The sequence below is a fragment of the Haemaphysalis longicornis genome, unplaced genomic scaffold (genome assembly GCF_048455015.1).
Source record: "Haemaphysalis longicornis isolate Haplotype H1 unplaced genomic scaffold, Haemaphysalis longicornis Haplotype H1 scaffold_4, whole genome shotgun sequence".
Taxonomy (NCBI): Eukaryota; Metazoa; Arthropoda; class Arachnida; order Ixodida; family Ixodidae; genus Haemaphysalis; species Haemaphysalis longicornis.
Window position 1 is genome coordinate 15,922,422 of NW_027526361.1, and position 21,178 is coordinate 15,943,599.

A 21,178-nucleotide genomic window follows, 5' to 3' on the forward strand; every position below is an offset into this window, starting at 1 on the left:
CTTGATCCGACCGCGACCACCCAAAAGGCAATTGGATGTGCGCTACAGCACTGAGTAGGGTACTTCCTCGATCATCTCCGTTCGTGCTCGCAACAGCTCCTAGTCGCATTTCGCAAAACTGCAGGACAGGGATTAGGGATCAGTGGGAAGGAAGGAGAGATAACTGTATGAGCGAGAAGGGTGAACGAGGTTTCTGTTGTACGGAGGTGCTCGGGAAGCAGCATAACGTCGCTTCGTGTGCAGTCATGCGACCTCTGTTGCGTACATACCTACGCCACTAAAATGCAGTGGAAATGAGCTCCTGTTGGAAGGGCATAGCAGAACACTCACAGTGGTGTCTAAACGGTGTATAGAACGGGATGTCCGTAACACACATGCACACGCACACTTGCACGCACAGAAACGCCAACTACATCATAGACAGGCAGCCAGCCACATTGCGTCAGTGCCGCAGTGGCGCGGAACATGGAGCCAAGAGCTTTTATTTCGGTCACCCCTTGCGCGAGTGCATGATGATGGTGGAGCGTATCCATTCGGAGAAGTGATGGACGCGCGTGTACACGTCCGGGTAGTGGGCCCTCGCGCAGCCGGAGCCGAACGAGGCCAGGCCCAGCACGTACCACCGGCCGTCGCTCAGCTGGCATGACAGCGGACCGCCGGAGTCGCCCTGCACGGCACATCAGCTTCCATGATCCTGCCGCACTTCCTCTGCCGCCCTGTAGAGCGGCAGGATGACGCGGTGTACTGAGCTACCTACTGCGGGAAAAAACTTGGAAAGCTTTCAGTGCACTCGGTTCAAATGCACTAATGTTCCCTGACCGTAAGCATCATTCCAATAGCACACAGCTATTACATATCCTAAGGAAAAGCGAGTCTGAACTCATATGTGTGTTTAAATGTATTCGTACTTTGCACACTTGTTAACTCCTGGTTTTTTCACCTGTGTGTTTTATATATGTTCCCTGTTAATCTTGCCTATGTATTTTATATATGTTGCATGTTAACCCTCCTCTACCCTATCCTTATATTCTTGTGTACTCTTTGCTCACCATCCCCCCTCCGTTACACCAGCAGGCGATCCGGTGTCCGCCCATACCCGAGACAATTTACCCCTGCTGGTGGACCTTCCTCTCTTCCTAAAGAACAATACATACATATATACACACATACATACATACACACACATACATACATGCATACGTACGTACGTACGTACATACATACATACATAAATACATACATACGTACGTACGTACGTACATACATACATACATACATACATACATGCATGCATGCATACATACATACATACATACATACATACATACATACATACATACATACATACATACATACATACATACATACATACATACATACATACGCTCACTACTTCTCGGAACGGAAATAAAATCTCCGCTTTTGGGTGTAGCAGGGAATGGCTAAAAGCTGCAATGTCCAGCGGCAAAGCAGAGTACTCACTTATTGTTAGCTACATCGACTTAATCGTTCACTGGTGTTCCCAGAGAATCGAGAGGGAAAAGCGGAGAACGCAAAAACAACAACAAAAACTCTTGAGACATCCCACAAGGAAATTTGAACTAAGGTATCAAACAAAAGATGCAAAAAAACAAAGAACTGCATTTTCGCGTTTCATTGTTTTCAAACGAAGTCTATTCGCATTAGATTCAACGTTTATGTTAAATTTTCAGCTAAACATATTACTGCCAATCTCTGGAGAAACACTGGAATCAACCTCTGTGGCCTCCCCTGGTGACAAACGTGCGGTGACCAGATTCACACAGCAGAACCTGCCAAAGAATGCAGCCCTGTGTAAATAATCTTCAAATTTTGAACGCCGATATCCGCAACCATCTGTGGACTTGCCATGACCTCCAGCGGTACCGACAGGGACAGCTAGTGTGGGAATGTATATCCAGGCCCCTCTTTATGCCGTACCCCCCCCCCCCCCCGCCTCTCAGAATTTGTTTGAAAGAACCTTCTACAGTACATTTTACCCAACTTGTCTCAACAGTAAGCCCCAGAGCAAGCTTTTGAATTCGAAATAATTTCCAGGGCCTTTAAATTCAGATTGTTGGCGGGGAGCTCTATCAACAGGTCCACCTTATTCGCACCAGAGGCTGATTTAGCAGGACGCCAAAGTACTTTAAACCCAACAGGCCTTCAACAGCGTTTTCAGAATCAGCGCCATAGCGCGGTCCTACTTGCAGACATTCCGAGCCTATTTCTTGCAGAGCGTACGGGTAAGATCAACATGTCCAGTAGCTGGTTGTTCTCTGCCAACCACCAGAACCTATCTCTAAAGCAAGAGCATGAAACTACTCGTACAGTGAGGCACATCACGCTCACTCTACGCACGCAACAAAATTTGAGAGTGCCGCCTCACGTAGCAGACGCCGTGTCCCGGACGTCCACCACAAAGGTGCCAGTTGTCGATGGGGACGTCGTAGATGTTGCGGCACTCGTTGAGCGGCCTCAGCGGAACGTGCAGCTTGTTGAGGCCGTCGGTGACTGTGGCCCCAGTGCCAACGCGTTCGTTGCCCCAGCCGGACACGGCGCAGGTGAGGTTAGAGTAGGGTCGCAGAGAGGACGGGGCGAGGCAGGCCGTCTGCACGTGTCCCGAGCGGCGGAGTCGCTTGGCTAGCCGGATGAGCGCCAGGTCCCGCTGGAGGCGCGTGTAGCCGGGATGCGGAAGCACGTGCGTCACGTGCACTTGCACCTCGTTGCCATCCGAGTGCCGCTGGTCGTACTCGCCCGCGCGAACACGCAGCACCGCTGGAGACGCCGTGCGGCCCTGCGCGCTGAACGCGGACGTCAGCGTGTCAGCGGATTACTCGGGTAGGGAAAAACTGTGGCGTGTGTGTGCTTCTGCAAGAAAGCCATATGAGGCACCAGGTTGCCTAAAGGAGACATGAAGACAAAATATAAGTTTGTGTTATTCGAAAGATTTCGTGTTTTATAGTGCCCCCAGCGCTTGTCCAAATGCAAACGATGCTTTATTCACTGAGGAATTAATTGATTGAAGTTAAAATTTAGATTTTCCCGCTAAATCGTGCGTTTTCGTGGTCTGTAATGACATCACGGGAACCAACCGCTCTGCAGCCGATTGAGAAGTCTTGTTTACCTTTAGTGAACCTAGATGGCGCCACCATACCGTGGCAAGCCGTTTTCTGCCTTTGCTTTGTTTTTGACCGTATTTAAACCTGGCTTGTTTTTGTTCAGGGAGAAAATAATCGTTTCGTGAAGTGCTCGCTCGACAAATATGGTCACGTAAGACACCCTTGCTTGCGTCAATCGGCCAGTGTCGTCTGAGTCAACCCCGCAGCGCCACAGCCCTGTGCAGCTAAACCAAGCATAGTGCGTGCAGTACCAACAACAGTACGCACCGGTACTTCTATGTTTACGTGTGCTTTCGTAACTTCCACTGTTTGTCCCACCATTCTTACAGCTTTAAAAAGGATGTGCCCTAAATTTAAGGGCGAATAGCTCGTTCGGGAAGCTTATAAGCTTTGCATAATTTGCGTTTGCTTTTGCCGCCCTCCGTCAATCGCATAGCTGGCTGGTATGACATCATCGGTTCTGTTGCGGGAAATGAGCTAGTGGGTCGCATGGCCATTCCCTTTTTTTTCTAATTATGTAGCTTATTTGGGCGAAGTTTACGTTAAAAGTTGTGTCAGTATGATTCTAACGAGGCAATCTTTTGAATGAACAAAAATTGTGCTTTTCTCTTCATGGCTTCTTTAAGTTCCAAGAGAAACATCCATCCGTTCATCAATCCATCCATCCGTCCATCCACCCGTCTCTCCGTCCGCCGGCCTGTATGTCTGAATAGATCTATTTATTCTTAAATGAAGATACATGATAATATTGACTACACGGTGCCCTTTGGAACGTGCGAGTTCTTGAGGAAGGCGCTATTTGCCCTTTTCGCTGCAAAGCTGCCTATGGCTAGGATCCAGCAGATCGTCTTCGACAACAGAGCTATGTAGAGCAAAAATCGCACGCGAGCTTAGCGCCACTTTGCGGCGCCCACTCAAATCCCCGGAATCGTAAAACTGTGCGCCGCACCTTCAGCGCAAGGGAAGAATCATAAAAAATAAAAAAAAGACCCAGGGCCTTCATAATTTAATGTAACATGGCATATATTTCCCCTAAAAATGCCTTCCTAGCAATGCACATGCGTTTAGTTTAGAAGCCGACTTTAGGGGACCATTGTAACGTTGGTTTTTGTATGATGGTTTTCCCACACTGAGCACTGAGTACAGTGAAGCACGTCCATATTGGGAGAAATTGTTATTACAGAAAGTGGCTCTAACTCTTGTTTTATTGAAACTATAGCTAAACAAATTATGTGACAATTAGCCGCTAAGGAGACTTTAACATCACGTTGAGTTTTATTTACGTTTCAATTTTACGTAGTTCACAGTAAGTTGTAAATATTGTGGTAATTCTCATCTGCTGTCACTACACGGGCTTCTACGGGAGGGAAACGGAGAGGCCCACGTTTGTCCACTGGAATATCTAGTTCGTCAAGGTTTCATTTAGCTATGTAACCAGGAAGTGTGTTCATTCGTAAATTACAAACAAACGCGTTTTGCTTTCGTGCACCCCGTGGACTTCGACTCGGTCAAATAATTTTGTCGCTCACGTTGAGGCTCGGCACTACAGCTTTGCTGGACAACCTTCTTCACAGAGCGGAAGGGCACTGAATTTTTTGGTTTGAGGGGAGAGGAGTCTCCATGAAGCCCCGATGTCACCATATGCCAGCCCAGCCATTGTCTAAAATGCTGAGTTGTTTGATGGTGAATACCTGCATCGCGGTAGGCATAACTGTAAAATGTTTGTTATCCATGTCGTGCATGAATATTTCCCGCAATATGGGCTTTGAATTCGCCAGCAACGCACCTGCACCTTAACTATCGCTCTGCCTTACACACTGATAACTAACACTGAATTGTTTTGCGCAATATGGGAGCGATGGGTCTCCCCAATTAACCGGGATGACCGAGGGGTACCGAATTTTTTTCAGAAATCGATAAAATACCCGAGGGCGTAAAAACTTGGGCATATTGCTCATCTTTTAGTCATTTACAATGCGAATAGCGGGCCAACGGAGGCTTTTTTTTGCAGCTAACTTGACTCACCACCACTGGCTCACACTCATCTAGCAATTCGACGTATATGCACCATCTCATAACCGCAATGAAATCAACTATTTGGCTGCTATATCTGTATTTTGCCGTTATACAGAAGCCTAATGGCACAAACTTCTAGTGGCTCTAAACGCGTCATTCAGGAAATCTCAGTTAAAAGCTTTGTGGGTAGGTTTACGCTCAGAAGCGGCCCCTGGACCATTATTTATAGTGGACCATTATTTATAGTGGACGACCATTATTTATTGTGGACGACTACAAATTAATTTGGCCTATCTGTGGATAGTTAACATTCGAAGAAGGGTTAACCCACCGGCGTTTCCGTTTTTCACCTTCATCAGGGAAACGGGCACCGCCGCCGCCATCGAACGGACACTATGTTCGCGGAACGCAATAAACACTCGTTTAAGAACTCGTGGTGACTACAGCCGGCACTGTAAAACCTTTTTGCGCAAGTTGGACATTCTTGTCTGCCGAGGGGGCTTATATTTTGGAGCTGTAGAATGTGACCCAGTATGATGGGGCTCAAGAGAACCGGCGCCTTACTCGACCACGCAGTGAGCGGCGGTGAGCACCCAGCGGTCGGTGAGCAGCGCTCCACCGCAGATGTGGCGGGATCCGTTGCCCGGGGTGATCTTCCGCAGTGACACCTGCAGAAAAGGCAGCAGAAGTCAGAATACCAGCCTTGCGACCGAGTCTGCGTGGTAGCAAGCAGGGAAAAATGGCTGAAACAGGCACGTGTCTGCACCGAACTGCATGCAGAGGAGAATAGCCGCCGAGAAGCAGTTGCAAAGTGAATGAGCGCATGCGCTCATTCACTTAATCAAGGCATAAAAACTATGTGCGTCAAGAGTGCATTGACGCAGCCAGCCGCGAGTCCACTTCTAATCTCGTCAGTTCTCCGTATTAGATTTCCAGCCCAAGTACCCTTCTTCCGCTTAGATGAGCTTTCAAGTCTTCCGCCCGAGTTGGTCCTCTGATACGGAAAAATCAGCCCCCCCCCCCTTTTTTCCCTTCGCCCGACTACGACGCCGAGTAAACGCGAAGCTTTCCCGTGATGAATTTTTTGGTCGGCCAGTCGCACACTGCGAGAATGTGATACTCTGGGGGTACGCACCACTTTTCTAGAATACACACAACTCTCCAGTCTGCACTCCGTAGGCCTAACGTTTGGGTTTGGGGTGTATACAGCGCGAATCGGTACCTGCTGCTTGGCGTTCGCTTCAGCCATGTCGAAATGGAGGAATCGGATAGACGCCGGCTTCATAACGCGACGGGGGACCCAGGTTCGATTCCGACCACGGGAAGCGTTTTTTGCTTTCCCTTCACCTTTCATCATCATCGTCAGAGAAAGTTGGCTTTCCTGCAGGGCGTATTAGCGAAAAACGGCATCAGTGAGGACACTAAAGCTTCACTTTAGTGCTTGTTTTCATATTGCTGCAGCAGTGCACACTAGTACTTCGAAAATGAACAGCACGTCTGGCAATTAGACGCGCTAAGCAGCAAGAAAATTATGAAACTCCTGATTGCTCCTTGAAATGAAGTGAAATACAAAACATTAGCGTCCAATTGCAGAAGTGTCTTGTCAACGTCATCATTTTCCTCCCACGTATTTTAAATGCCGGGCTCAAACCGTCAGTCCACCTGTATCGGTTGACGTGTCACTGTTTCGCAGCGTAAAAAATACTATGACTAAAAGGCCCTAGTGTCTCCACATTTCCATATAGCAACCCTATATCGCCCTCGGAAAAATGCCTTTGCAGACATAGATTTTTGCGAAGTTGTGAAGGCCCTAGAAAGGGCACGCTCTAAAGCACTCCTTAGAGACTTATGGAATCTTGTTACCAAGACATTTAATAAAGTGAACTGAAACGTTTAATTTCATTTCACTGATTGAAATGAAATGAAACACATTAGGTCCTTCAGACATTACTGTCAGACTTCTTATACAACCCTAAAGGCGTCTTTCAAGCAAGGAACTGCAGTGTAGCAGTGAAGTCAACTGTGGTGGTAGTGGTCATGTTTATTGACGGGTGGACCTAAAAGGCTGGGTGTATAGCGTTCTGTAGAGATGCATGGGGTCTTAAGAAGTTACCTAATATACGACCCCAAGTTCAGTGCACCGTTATGCCAGACTTCTCATACTGACTTCTCATATTTCAATGCACCTTTGAAGAACGGTGAAACCCAGCCCTAAAGACGCGTACACGAGGAGAGAGTAGACACACACACACCCAGAGAGTAGACAACACACCCAGCGCGTGTGTTGTCTACTCTGTTCTCGTGTACGCGTCTTTAGGGCTGGATTTCACCGTTCTTCAAAGTATGTATCAACAGGGCCAACACCAAACTCTTCTTCAGTGCACCGCTGGGAAGAAATGTTTTAGGCAAAACAGCGCAAAAAAAAAAAAAGAGAGAGACAAGGACAGAGAAAGATACACGACAGGAACTGCGCTGAACTATCAACTGGTTTTATTTTAAAAGAGGTACAATATATATAGCCCTCCAACCTAAGGTTTATCTGCGCATGCGTAGAAACGTGTAATGCCCGCGCAGAGCGTAGGCAGAGGGTAGCTGTAATACCCTACGTACACGCGATTTCACATAATCTGAAAAAAGTGGCCCAGAGGTATGACGTGGATGTTGTCTTCTCTGCCCCTCACAAGCTGATTGATTGATTGTGGGGTTTAACGCGCCGACGCAACGCAGGCGATGAGGCGCGCCGTAGTGGAGGGCTCCGGATTAATTTTGACCACCTGGGGATCTTTATCGTGCGCCGAAATCTCGTACACACGGGCGTTTTTGCTTTTCGCCTCCATCAGAAAAGCAGCCGCCGCGGCCGGGAATCGAACCCGCGACCTTGTGCTCAGCAGCGCAACGCCTTAGCCACTGAGCCACCGCGGCGGGTGCCCCTCACAAGCTTTCTAAGCTCTCAAAAATGACTGACCCGGAGGCAACCCAGCGAAGTGGTTGCGGCACAAATCATCGGCGACCTTTTGTTGAATGTGCAGAAGGAATAGTCTACCAAATTCCCTCAACGTGCGGAAAAGTGTACGTTGGCCAAACTGGGAGATGCGTCAACGATAGGCTGACGGAGGACGCGAACAATGTAAAGAATACGCGGGAGGGGAAAGATGCTGAGGACTTACTGGCAAGCTATTGTTTGAATTGCAAGGACTGTTCGCCAGAATTACAACACACTTCCATCATTAGAAAGTGTAAATTACGGCTCTCACGTAAAATTGTAGAATCAGAACAGATCCTAACTCTTGGTGAGGCATGCGTCAGCGGGGCCTCTATCACCCTGTCTGAGAAAGAACTAAATTTTTTTTACGCGTGCGCATATAAGCCTTAGCTGACGGCTATATACAGGGTGTTTCAGTGAACACTTTCAAAAATTCCTGAAGGTAGGCTTTTCAAGAAAAATAGGAATTCTCTTAAGAAACAAGCTGTCTGGTTCGGCGGACATCAGCAGTTATGAGAAACATGCGAATTACATAGTTATTTAACTAAAATTGTCTAATTAACTTTTTAATTAGCGGAGTTTGGCGGTTATTGCCAATGGCGAGTTTGTAGCTACGGAGAAGACGATAACCGATCAGTTTTTAAAGCAATGAAAAAGACACTCTGTAGAGCCCTGCAGCCCGCAAAAATCAAGTATTTTTCCCGCATGAAACCGCAACGCAGCGCACATGGTGCGCCAGAAGTGTAGTGAAAACGCAACATCCGCTGATGACGTGTTGCAGTGACTGTGTGACTGTGTCGCCAAATTCAAGAAGGCTCTGGTGATTCCCCACGCTAGGGAATCAGCTTATATCAACGCCATCGCCTCCTGTATTTTTTCAATGATCAACAATCACCTTATACGACGGATACCGTTATCTTTTCTTTCGTTGGTAGGCGCAAGAAAAAAGCTAGCCATATCGCCCACTGCGCGGTCGCCCGTTTCAGGAGCTCTAGTGGGCGTTGACGACAGTTTTGTTTTTCTTTTTTTATTGTATTGTCCACATCTGAAGTGGCTACCAGTCATGCAAAATGTGAAACGTCACCATCCGTTCATTCTTTTTTTCGTCAGGTTTATCTGCTGTTCGTTCATAATCGCTGCGTGTTAGAAAGCGCATCAGACAAAGGAAAGGTTTGTTTGCTGGGTGAGGAAGGCTTTCGCGGCTGTGGCCGCATGCTGAGGCTTCCTAGCTAGGGAAAATTGCACTTACATTTCGAATTGGCCGCCACATTCATTGAAACACGTCACCAGCGGACGTTGCGTTCGCTCAAGACTTCCAGCGCTCCTCGAACGCCGAGTTTCGTTTTTGAGCGAAAAACAACGGCAGGTTTCCTCGTGCTACAGGGCTTTAAACACCGACTTTTTTGTTGTTTTAAAATATGATGTGAAAACGTCTTCTCCGGGGCTACAAAATCTTTTGTGACGAGCTCTTTGTGACGAGCGATTTGCCAGGGACTCAGGTCCTCGTCCAATCACTCCTGTTCGACCTTCATCTAGGCTTAACGTTACGCAGCCACAACACTGAGCCTCATGACATGCCAAGCAACGTCAAACTCATTGTAAGTCAAGCTGAGGCTGCCGGTTGGCGGCGTTAGAGCCCAACGCGTAACATCAGGCCTAGCGTCAGGCTGGCACGAACCCACGTTCACACTGCCCGCGCGCCAATCTTTGGGTGGTGGTGGGGGTGGTAAGTTGTAACACGCCACCACCACCACCACCCATTGATAGGGGGTACAGATACGCCATGTTATGCTTTGGGGCTGCGGTGCACGATCGCAGGTTTCCGTGGATGCCGCATGAAGGCGCTACTAAAGCCAGACCGCCACATATACCGTTAGCGTCGCCAAAATGCTACTGGCACCGCAAACGCGCCATTATTTTCACAACCACCGCATGCACGACTTTTAGGATGTAGCGAATAGCGGACATTCCACCTGATCTAGCCGCCGTAGCCGCATCCCCTGAGCGGGGGAGTCATCAACTGCACTTACCTGCCAAGGAAACTCCCCTTGGAATGCTGGCGCTCCTCCGATGATATTGAAAGAGGCAAACTCCCTCTCCCTGATGCCGCATCCTGCGCAGTGGAACATGCTGTCACTTAGTGCTACCGCCGACAAGCCATGTTATAGATCAGCCGCGATGTGACGGGCCCAACAGGTATACACCCTCGCGGCATGCAGTCGCAGGTGTTGTGCAAAGGTAATTTGGATTAACGGGCTGACATAGTGACACGTAAATCTCGATGAAAGCAGCGCAGATGCAGTTTTTTTTGTATATATCACAGTATATAATGTGCGCATAAATGTCTCGCACATTCGTAACGTGTGCTGCAGGCCGACCATGCAAATCAATTCATATTCTACAACGAGAAGTCTGTGCCAAGCGTAGCTTCCCCTGATATTTGTTTCGCCATCGGCATCTGCTCCTGCAGGTGTTGATATTGTGCGCTTTGTGACATCATAGAGTTTGGTTTCTGTCATGGAATAGCCGGTTGTAAGGGACGACTGTAACTTATCACTGACGGCGTTCAGTAACGTGTAGCCGGGGAATTTTTTAATAATATTGGGGGAGCGTTGGCCGGCGGTTGTGTCAGCACCTTATCACGGCAGAAAACGGCGAAACCAGCGAGAGAACTTCGCATACGCAGGACGATCCCACCACTGCCATCTGCCATCTGCTAGGCTGTTCCGGCAAGCACGATACAACACCTTTCATCTGGTAATCAGCCGCCTTGACGTGAACAAGGCGCTCGCGAAATCGCTGTCATCGCACTGAAATGGAGTAGCCGGGGGACTACGAGCGGAAGGGGTTGTATCGTTCTTGTGGGAACCATAGAGAAAGAAACTGGGAACAGCCTAGCAGACGACGGTTGCACTGGCGGGATCATGCTACGTATGCTAAGTACCCTCGCCATCCTCGCTCGTTTTGCCGATTTCTACCGCGATAAGGCGATGACCCACCCGCCGGTCAACGCTCGCTCGATATTATTAAAGGGGTCCTGAAATACCTTCCGCCGATGCATGGATGTACATGTAATCTAATAAAGCAATGTATTAGCAATCTCCTCCCGCAAGAATTTTGTTAAAGCGATGAGTATTAGCTGAGAAATCGTAAATAAAAAACCGCGCATTATCGTCGCGCCGCGTTTCCTCCTCCTTTCGCTGTTGACGGCGCGCAAGCCTTCCCTCCCATGATGCTGCGCTCTTCAGCGGTGACGTACTTCCGCTATGGCGCTCCTCAGACTACCGTCTGCTACGGGCAAGATTTGTTGACACCATGAATCCCGCACTCCTCCGCTCAAGGCTGGAAAAGCGCACTAAAAATCTGGCCGCATTTGTGCGGCGGCCTGGCCTTTCCCTTTCACGGTGTACGTTGCTGCAGTTGCTATCGGCGGCGCGTGACTTTTTATCGGCGGCAAACTCGCAGCCGCTCGGGGAGGATCGTGCGCTCGGTCCCTTTCATGCACCGCGCACTGTTTATCCAAAAAGCGCCGCATCAGATGTGGCCCCGCTGGTGCCGGGGCTTATTTTGCGGCGGTGGTAATTCCTGCCGGCGGCATGTGAAAAATACATTTTAAACCGATACAGAACCCGTGCACAAAACGCTTCAATCATGTGACCAGTTTAGCTTGGGGCGACGCGTGGTGGAGAGCAGCAACGTTGGCAAAACATGCTCCGGCGCGGCTCTGAGCTTTCTAGCGCTGGAGCCAGCGCCATTTCTTTGACAATCTCAAACATCGGTTGCTTGGCAACAAGGCACAAACCGCTCCAGAAGTCAGTTACGGTTGCGTGATCCCGGTTCAGCTCGGGGCCCCACCTCGCGACATGTGGGCACTGCAGGCGTACAACTCACTCCCATTGGGAAGTGCGAGATGCGTTTGGCATTACAGGAGGTGATGGTGTGTGTGTTGTGGACGCCTTTATTATAGTGAACTAGAATACTTGGAAGTATTCTAGTTCACTATACCTTTATTTCGCGATGAAATGCGACGTTGTGCTTCTGCGGGTGGATAGTGCTTCCCATGGTCTGGATTATCTTTCTCGAGCGACGTACGACTCAACCTCGCATGGGGTATGTGCAGTGTGCGTGGCTAAAAGCCATATCGGCTTGTGAGTTAAGTGACTTGCTGTTCGTCCCCGCAAACCGCGCGCGATGTGAGTGCCGAATTTACAACGGGCAGGAGGAGGCAACCCATCGTCTGTCAATCGCGGTTCAGACTTGTAACGCAAGTTGTGACGTTGTGTTCGTTCGAAACGCATCTCTGGATTCTTTTGAAGTTGAATAAAATGTATGCGTCAAACCCGGGCATTCGGCTCAGGGCGTTCTCTGCGATTGCACGAAAGAAGTGCCACGGGGCTTCAACGTACGCTTTCTTTATGGAACGTACTCAGGTAAGAGAATATCCATGTCGTGTTATGGCCGTGTTGCATTAAATAGAAACGGTTAAGCGTTTGTTTACACTTGTTTCGTTTGTCCTAAAGGTCCAAGCACTCCGGCACTCGGCTGGCCGATCAGCCGGCGAGCCGACGCTGAGCAGACGACTCATTTCTTTGCCGGAAGTGCGTGAAAAAGCCGCCCAATAGCAGGATGTCTAGCTCATGACGAACATCTGGGAATCGATGATGTAGACATGTGAAGATGGCGGCGTCCAAAAATACGAAGGGAAGGGTGAGGAAAAGCGACAAACTTTGCAACAAAAGTGTGAGCTTTCCGCTGCGTGTAAAAGAGTAATACTTGGCACAGATGACGTTGACGACCCAATCTAACGACAGTTTATTTAGTGTGCTCAAGACGCCTTTCAGGGCCCCTTTAAGAAAGTTGGCGGGCTGTAAACACAGCATTTTGGCATTTGCACTGCTGACCGAGCAGATATGGCCCTGTCGACTTTCCGGGAAGCTCTGGACCAGGGGTTCCTTCAGGAGAAAAGTTACTTTCTCTTCATCTTTGTCGCAATGGTGCGTCAGAGCAAAGGCGTTCACTGCATGAGCGACGTTTACTGAAATTATTGACCATCGTTTTCGGCGGTTGGTTGTGTTTTATTGCTGTACTTCACTGATAGCAATGGATCCGCATTTCACAGACACCTTAAGAGGGGTGGCAGAACATGAGTGACTGTGTTGCAGCTCTTACGTTATACACTCGGACATGCCATCTCAGAACGTTCATAACGGAATTCATAGATTGCGCTGTCTGGTGCAGTTGCGTTATACAATCTCATAAGCCCAGGCTGTACACCAAGCTACTGTCACAACATGCCAAGCCAGTGGGCATGACAGTAAGAGATTAAATTATAATGCAGCAATCCGACCATACGCCGTTCGCACAAACGTCTTTCATTTTTCGTTTTCCCCCGACGTCATCCAAACATTGTAATGGTCTGCCTTCCCGTATTGCTGAATGTGCTGATGTTAATGAGTTTGAAACATTTTTTTATACTTATGTTTCTTGAAATTATATTCCCTGAAATTTATTCGATGTTCTATGTTCCTTGACAGTGATTCCATGCAACCTATTATTTAATGACTTCGATAGTGTTCGATGATCTGTGTGTTTTAGTGCGAACCACTTTGGCGGCCGCTACTGTGGTTTCACATCGGCGTCGTAACCGAGTGAACGAAGGCAGAAAGAAAACGGCGGGGAAAGTGTGACGAAAGTGTTAGGGGGCGGGCAGTATGCTGAGTGTGCACGGGACGCTCCGTGGTGGCGGCGCAAAGCGAAAGTGTGAGGGGGATGCAGTGGGCGGTGGTGAGGCGCTGCGAGATGACGCCATAGCAGCGCATGCTTATATGCGTCGACGACGATGTGCGTTCACTTCCTGAGACGCAGTATGCGCGGCCGACGCAGAGGTTTACCATCGCGGCCGTCGAGAGAACCCACGAGTCAGTGCTGGCTCAGCGCACTGCAGCACTCAGGAGTGAGGGCTGAACAACGAGTGAGGCAACCGGTGGATGTGCTTTGCGTCCTCCTCGTTTGGTTGCTCACCCGATCCACGTGACATTCCCGCCGGAGGCTCAAACACGATTTACAGCAACGTGCTCGGCGGCGACGACGCGCTGGAAGATAACAGCAGAGTAGCGCGCGCCGCAGTGCGTTCGCTGATCATACGATCACTTCCTGAGGCGCAGCAGCTACGCGTCGTGACCGAGAAGACTGTCGTTCGCTGTGAGCACAAATTTTGCATTAGGGAGTGAAGTAATCATCAGTCGTTTTTTTTATTGTTTTTTTTTGTTACTTGAAAGTTACTTGATGTCAGTTTTATGTCTGATGTATTCCCTCCGTGTAATGATCCTAAAATGAGGGTTGGCAGTAGATTTAATAAATAAATAAATAAATAAATAAATAAATAAATTATTAAATAAATAAATAAATAAATAAATAAATAAATAAATAAATAAATAAATAAATAAATAAATAAATAAATCATGCACCCCTCCGTCTAACGACGGCGATGGTTGAACGCGAGCTTTCTCGTGATGAATTCGTTTCTTTGGACGGCCAATACCACACTGCGAGCTATTCTGGTAACACCTAACTCTCCTAACATCTTTGTATATGCCACACCACGCAGGCCTTGAACTCAGGGCAATTTTGGGCCCTTGGTCTGACCCACGCCAGGCCGTACAGGGGTACCAAAGCTCGGTTGTAGTTCTTACGGAGCGCTGGCTTGGACGAAGTATTGTGATTTACTTCACTGCCAAACTCTGGGCATGTGCTTGGAAATTCATTCGCACGACCTCATTTATTTACTTATTTATTTAGTTGTTTATTATTTATTGATATATTTATTTTCACAAACTCCCATGTTTTTGTTTCTTCATATGGCGCAGCAAGCTAAGCGAAATGGTTCGGCTAACCTCGCTTCTACCGTTAAATGCATTCTCTCTCTCTCTCTCTCTCTCTCTATATATATATATATATATATATATATATATATATATATATATATATATATATATATATATATATATATACAGTCGTACACGGATATATCGAACACGGTTATATCGAATTATTGTCTATATCGAACTCGCAAATTATCCCCTTGAAAATTCTGTGTAAAAGTATAGGAATGCGTACGTTTATATCGAACGGTATTTTCCCCGACATTGGGTATATCGAACGCCGCGCGAGCTGGAAGGTGCTCTTCGGCGGTCGCTGCAGCCCCGATTTCCGCGGTCGCTTAGCGGGCGACAGCAATGTTCAGGCTGTTGCGAGCCTCGGTGACGAGGATATCGTAGCTGTGGTCGCAGGAACACAGGCTGATAGCTCGAGTGGTGAAGATCGTCCGGACGAGGAGGCGGGTACAGGATCGTACTGCGCCGGTGAAGTGGCGGCTGCGTTCAGCTTGATTCGCCGCTTTTGCGGCGACACGGAAGGAACTGGGTTGTCGCACCCGGACAGCCTCGAGAAGATCGAGACTACCGTCTTTAGTTCATTTCAAGGACGAAGAAGCAGGCCAAGATCAGCGATTTTCTCACGCAAATAAAGCATCCGGTTGCGTCGTGAGCGCAGAATTAGTTGTTATTCTTGAATGCGCCGATCGGTAAGCGATCGTCCGCCACAGGTGAGGTCTCAGAGTCCATATTTTTTATATCGAATTTTTCATATATCGAACTATTTCGCGATCGCCTTGGAGTTCGATATATCCGTGTTCGACTGTATATATATATATATATATATATATATATATATATATATATATATATATATATATATATATATATATATATATATATATATATATATATATATATATATATATATATATATATATATATATATATATATATATATATATATATATATAGATATATATATATCAGTGTGTCGAATCGAAAAAAATACCGGTTCGGGAGCTTGAACCGGTTCGCGAACCGGTTCGATGAGTTGAATTATAACTGAACTTAGAAAAAAAAATTTAGTAGTGTAAAACGACAATAAAATCAAAATACAAACAAAAATTCACATTGTTGCTGTTCCCCAAGGGCAGTGGCGCAATTGCAAAGAAAACTTCGAACAATTACGAGATATTAGAATACTAGAAAAACAGATGAAGTGGCGACGATTTACCACCTACTTTCTCACCCGGACTTTATATTGTCCTACGACTATTCATAAAGCCACCGCCAAGAGGTATGACGGTGGGATATATTTTCTGCCCTTTACTTCGTTGTTGAAATCGCAATCGTCGCTATGGAATCGCCCATCCCGCTGACCTTGAAGCCTTAAATTTAGGCCTGCGTACTGGCGCGTTCAAATACCAGCGCTTAATACCGTGGCGCACATTTTTTATATTTGTAACAAAACAGAATAATCCTACAACAGGCACATAAATACTACCAATAAATTAGATTATTTGGACACCCTGAATAATTTGTTAGCTGTCACCTTATAGAATGTGTTAGCCACACTTTCGTTAAAAGTAAGCTTTACTTAACGCTCAGTCACTGCATTATTGCTCTGACCACTGCAATTCCTTTTGCGATAGCTATACCAGATGTGTGCATTACAATTAGTTTGTCGTCGTACAGCCTGACCCCCGGCCATCGTTCCGTGTGCTACATTGCGGAATCTTATAACAGATTATGCTGCATGTTACAAAATGAAAGGGAAATTTGACGCGCGGAGCATGAGATGGACTTTTTTGAATAGACGCTCTTTAATTCGTCCACAGCAGTACTCCCCTCCGGAACGAGTAGCAGTAGAAGTAGCGAGTTGGGCAGTCAGTACAAGTGCACCTTCGAAAAAAAGCAGATCTGAAAGAAACAAACCTGCAGAACAAACAGAAACGATGATCGCTGGGCGAATGGGATAGTATGAGGTACCTGCCTGCCTTTCTGCACGTGTCACCTGCTTTATTACTGTTTCTGCTTCCAAGACAAGGTCGAGGGCTGCAGTTTCTTGCCAAGGGCTTAAGTGTGCACCTTAACTGTTTTTCCTGAGATATCTGTTATTTGTATCTATAAATAACGAAACTTGTCCACTGTACTGTCCTCAAAAACTGACCACGGAACTCACTTCCTTCGCATTGATGACACGTTTGGTTGTGAAAGGCAGGGAAAAGAAAAGTATAGAGCGATATCTACGTTTTGGTGCTTTTTTTACTTATTCGGTTTTACTTACTTTTTGCGTAATATTTTAAAACAACGTGATTCCCGTTGTCTTTCTGGTTGCTTTCCGTGTAAACAAATTTTATATATAAAAAAAAAACTGGCGCATTTGATGCCCCGTGCTATATCTCTGCTCCGAGGCGCAGCTTATGTTGCCGGCCGGCAGACTTATTTTAACCAGCTGGTGATATTAAACGTGGATCAAAATCTCGATACACGGACGTTCTCGATTTCCATCTACTTAACAAAAAAAGGTTGTGGGGAAGGGAGATCGAGGCCACTTGTGGTCAGCAGCAAACGGCTTAGCCACTGAGCAGCTCCTGCGGTCACAGTTGTCAAGTATTAACAATTTGCAGGTGTCGGACCTTTTGAACAAATTATGAAATGCAAAAAGTTTGCACACATCGGGTGTGGGCTTTCGCTGTTGCGCAGTGGAGCACTCCTTCAGCCTGATTGCTCCAATAAAGCCGCAGCTAGGGAAGGGCAAATTCGTTTTATATCCGCTGCAAGCTTCTGATAATGACATTTCGTTTGGTCAGCTTGCACTACGCTCGCGCTTCCAACGGCAACAGACCATTGCAACATTGGTGCTCATTCATTTCACATGTTGTTACATAGAGCGTGACAGTGTTCAATTGTCTGGCGGGGAAAGTGCGCGAGCGGGTACGAAGTTGTAGGTACGTCAAAGAAAAAAAGGCCTGAATTGCATTGACTGTGCAATATCAACAACGGAGGGTCGAACCGTTTCGGCATGAACCGGTAACCGTTATTTCTTTTTTCGGTTCGGTTCCGGTTCGATACCCTTATATATATATATATATATATATATATATATATATATATATATATATATATATATATATATATATATATATATATATATATATATATATATATATATATATATATAACTTTCTCGGAACAAGAACAACACGTTTTAGCGTACGCCCCGCGTTCGTTCATCGTGGTGTCGTCGTGCGCATGCTCTCTGGTCCGTAGAAGCGCCCTGACTTGAATCTCGAAGCTACTGTAGCTACATGACCCGGCCGGGAATAGTACGCACGGCTGAGAAAAAGGCCGGGCTTCGAGAGGCTCGGCGCGCAAAGCATCCGCTAGAGACGATAAGTCGCGCTTGCAGAGTGGCATACGAAAACGTCGATCAAACGACGAGTTCACTCTGGCCTTGCTCAACTTAAGGTCATTGAAATGCCATGCCTCCGACGTCAACCACTACATCACAATGGTACTAAACTCAACTTTGTGTCCGTCAATGATCCCCTACAACAGCTTCACCATTCAAGCCTTGTGGGTGAGCGCGAGCGTTCCTGTATTTTTGTTTCACTTCACCCACAATCATTCATTGTCATCGTCAGAGAAAGTTAGCTTTCCTGCGGGGCGTATTGGCGTACAACGGAATCCGTGAGGGCACTAAAGCTTTGTTTTAATAAATAAATAAATAAAAATGGGGGAAGCTTGCCCCAAGTCACGCAAGGCTTGAACCGTATTCATTAAAGATCCCCGGGTGATCAAAATTAATCCGGAGCCCTCCACTACGGTGCGCCTCATCGCCTGTGTAGCGTCGGCACGTTAAACCTCAAAATCAATCAATCAATCTACCGAACCGTAGCGAAGCTGCCAAATTTCTTTCTACGTAACCAGTAAAGGACACATCACCACGTATTTGTAGAAGTCTGAAATTGTTTATTTACATGTTCGTTCGTCGCTTTGCACTGTGCTAGTAGTAGTAATCGTCACTGGCGAAGCTGCAGGATTTCTTTCTACGTGAGTAGTGAAGGACACATCCCCACTGCTCGAGCCGGGGACGCTGCGCGGACGCCGCGACGCACGCGCTTACGAGCGTTCACCATTTTCTCCCTCCTCGGCATTTTCACGCTCCCCGGGGTTTTCGCCAGCTTTTCTGTTTTGTCAAATGCGCTTTATCCACTTCAAACATCCCACATAATCTAATAATTAAGGTTATGTTTTAGGGGCGAAGCACCTTAGGGGCTCGGGCTATAGGCGTCAAGCAATGCCATCACGGTAAATTAAGTTGTCAAACGATGGTCAAAAAACAAGTGTATAATGAGTAAAATCGGTTCAAAATAAACTAAAATATCTTAACTAATGTAGAATACAGGATTTGTCAGGATTTAATTGCATTAATAACAGAAAATGATTAAATTCCGTCTCAAAATTGGTCTCAAACGCCTGGTTTTCTCCTGTAAGGCATACTTCTTAGCATGCTGCGGTGTTTGACACGAAGACAACTTAAGGCCAGCCTGTCTCTAATTGCTTAAATCCGGTTCAACGCAAGAGAGGGCACCACCGCCTCAGCAAGCGCGCGTTTGCTCCTCCCAATGGGCTTCTCTGGCGCCCAATCAGCGCGCGCCGTGTGGCAAGAGAGAGACTTACCTTGGTATTCTGAGTCCTTTCTCCACTCGAGCCCCCAGTGGAGGAGAGCCTTGAAATCGATTTCCCCATGCATAAGCATTGGCGGAATCCTCTCCTCAGCTGAGTGGAGGGAGCAAATGGAGTGGAGGAGGGACTCAGAATACGGCCCTTAGTCTTTGAATGCTTCCCCCTTCCCCAGGTATCACATTAGTGGAGATGGCCCGGGTTTTTTTTGCTAAAGGTACTGTGGGTACCTTTCACGCGCTCACGAGCGCTCGGTATTTTCTCTCTCGTCGGTATTTTCTATCTCTTCGGTGTTTTCGCCAGTTTTTTAATAGCAGAGCTGTTGTTGCTGGCCGTAATGTGTGCGGCCTCATCAAAAAATGCCGGGTCATTGTTACTTCCGTCGTTTACCGCACACCTGCACACGCGGCTTGCAAGAAGCGCCCAGCGTTGCCCAGGCTTGCGCGTGGCGCTCGCAAAAACTATCAAGAAAACAGTTTACGTGCGCCCGCGCCTCGCGGGAGGAGCACAATACAGCTGTGGCTACAGACGCCCAGCTCGCGTAGCCGATTGCCGCGGTTCTAACGCGTGTTGACGCGTTCCACTTTGGGAGAAATGTGAAAGGTTGCGGAAAAAAAAAAAACGATCCGGGACCGCCAGTCACGCATGTAGATAACGATATAAATGGATATGACGATGACTACTACTACCACTGTGAAAAGCGATGGCGGAACATGTAAATAAACAATTTTAAACCTACTGCAATGAGTGGTGGTGTGTCTTTCAGTGCTTACATAGAAAGAAATCCTCCAGCTTTGCTGTAGTTTAAGCCTTGCGCGACTTTGTCCAATTCGCAATTTTTTTTTCTATAGCCGCTGCGAGTTCCGGGGGCGCTCGGCGGTCATCGCGAGGCACGCGCTCCCGAGAGCTCGGTATGTTCTTGGTATTTTTAACGCGTTACGCGCCACACATTGCGGCCAGCTACAACTGCTCCACTGTTTAAAAATGAATAAATGCGTGTATCATCTTTGCTCTGATGCATTTAGTGACTGGCCCGGGCTTAAATTATCCAGCGTACTGACAGCAAGCGAGAATGATCGCTGACCAAGGAGAGGTGAGGTAGCTCCCGGAGATTTTATCTAGATGTCATTCGGTCAGTCCACCGCATAACCCTCTTCCTACCAAAAGAAGCTAACACCAAGGATAAGTCGCGTTCTGTGCGCCATTCGTCTATGGAGACGCAGTTTATCCACTATTCACACGTGCGTGTCCCCTGGAACTTTTGGCGACCCTGCCACCATGCAATAATGCTAACTTCGCTTAATGCTGGGACAATATTCCTATAAAAGCTGCATGTTCTGGTGGATGTTTTCAGGGCTGGGATGTGGAATGTAATTTCTCTTAGCATGTGCGTGTGGGTGGGTGCCCATGTGAATGTGCTAGCTCCAGTGTGCGTGTGAGCATCAACTGATTACAAGCTTGTGCCAGGGGTCCAG

At 47.3% G+C, this 21,178-nt stretch overlaps 2 protein-coding genes across 2 annotated transcripts in view; both read right to left on the reverse strand.

Moving 5' to 3' along the window:
• Positions 1–21,178, reverse strand: part of LOC144178302 (proclotting enzyme-like) — a 439,300-nt gene that overhangs the window by 178,529 nt on the left and 239,593 nt on the right. The gene's annotated exons all lie outside the window — the stretch shown is intronic.
• LOC144179473 (transmembrane protease serine 9-like) overlaps positions 1–21,178 on the reverse strand; it is a 40,631-nt gene that overhangs the window by 18,384 nt on the left and 1,069 nt on the right. Inside the window, exons 2-5 of the mRNA XM_077707842.1 lie at positions 10,170–10,252; positions 5,721–5,824; positions 2,408–2,822; positions 495–667 (exon numbers count right to left, since the gene is read on the reverse strand). Of these exons, the coding sequence (XP_077563968.1) occupies positions 495–667; positions 2,408–2,822; positions 5,721–5,824; positions 10,170–10,252 (775 nt within the window). The remainder of the gene's footprint in view (positions 1–494; positions 668–2,407; positions 2,823–5,720; positions 5,825–10,169; positions 10,253–21,178) is intronic.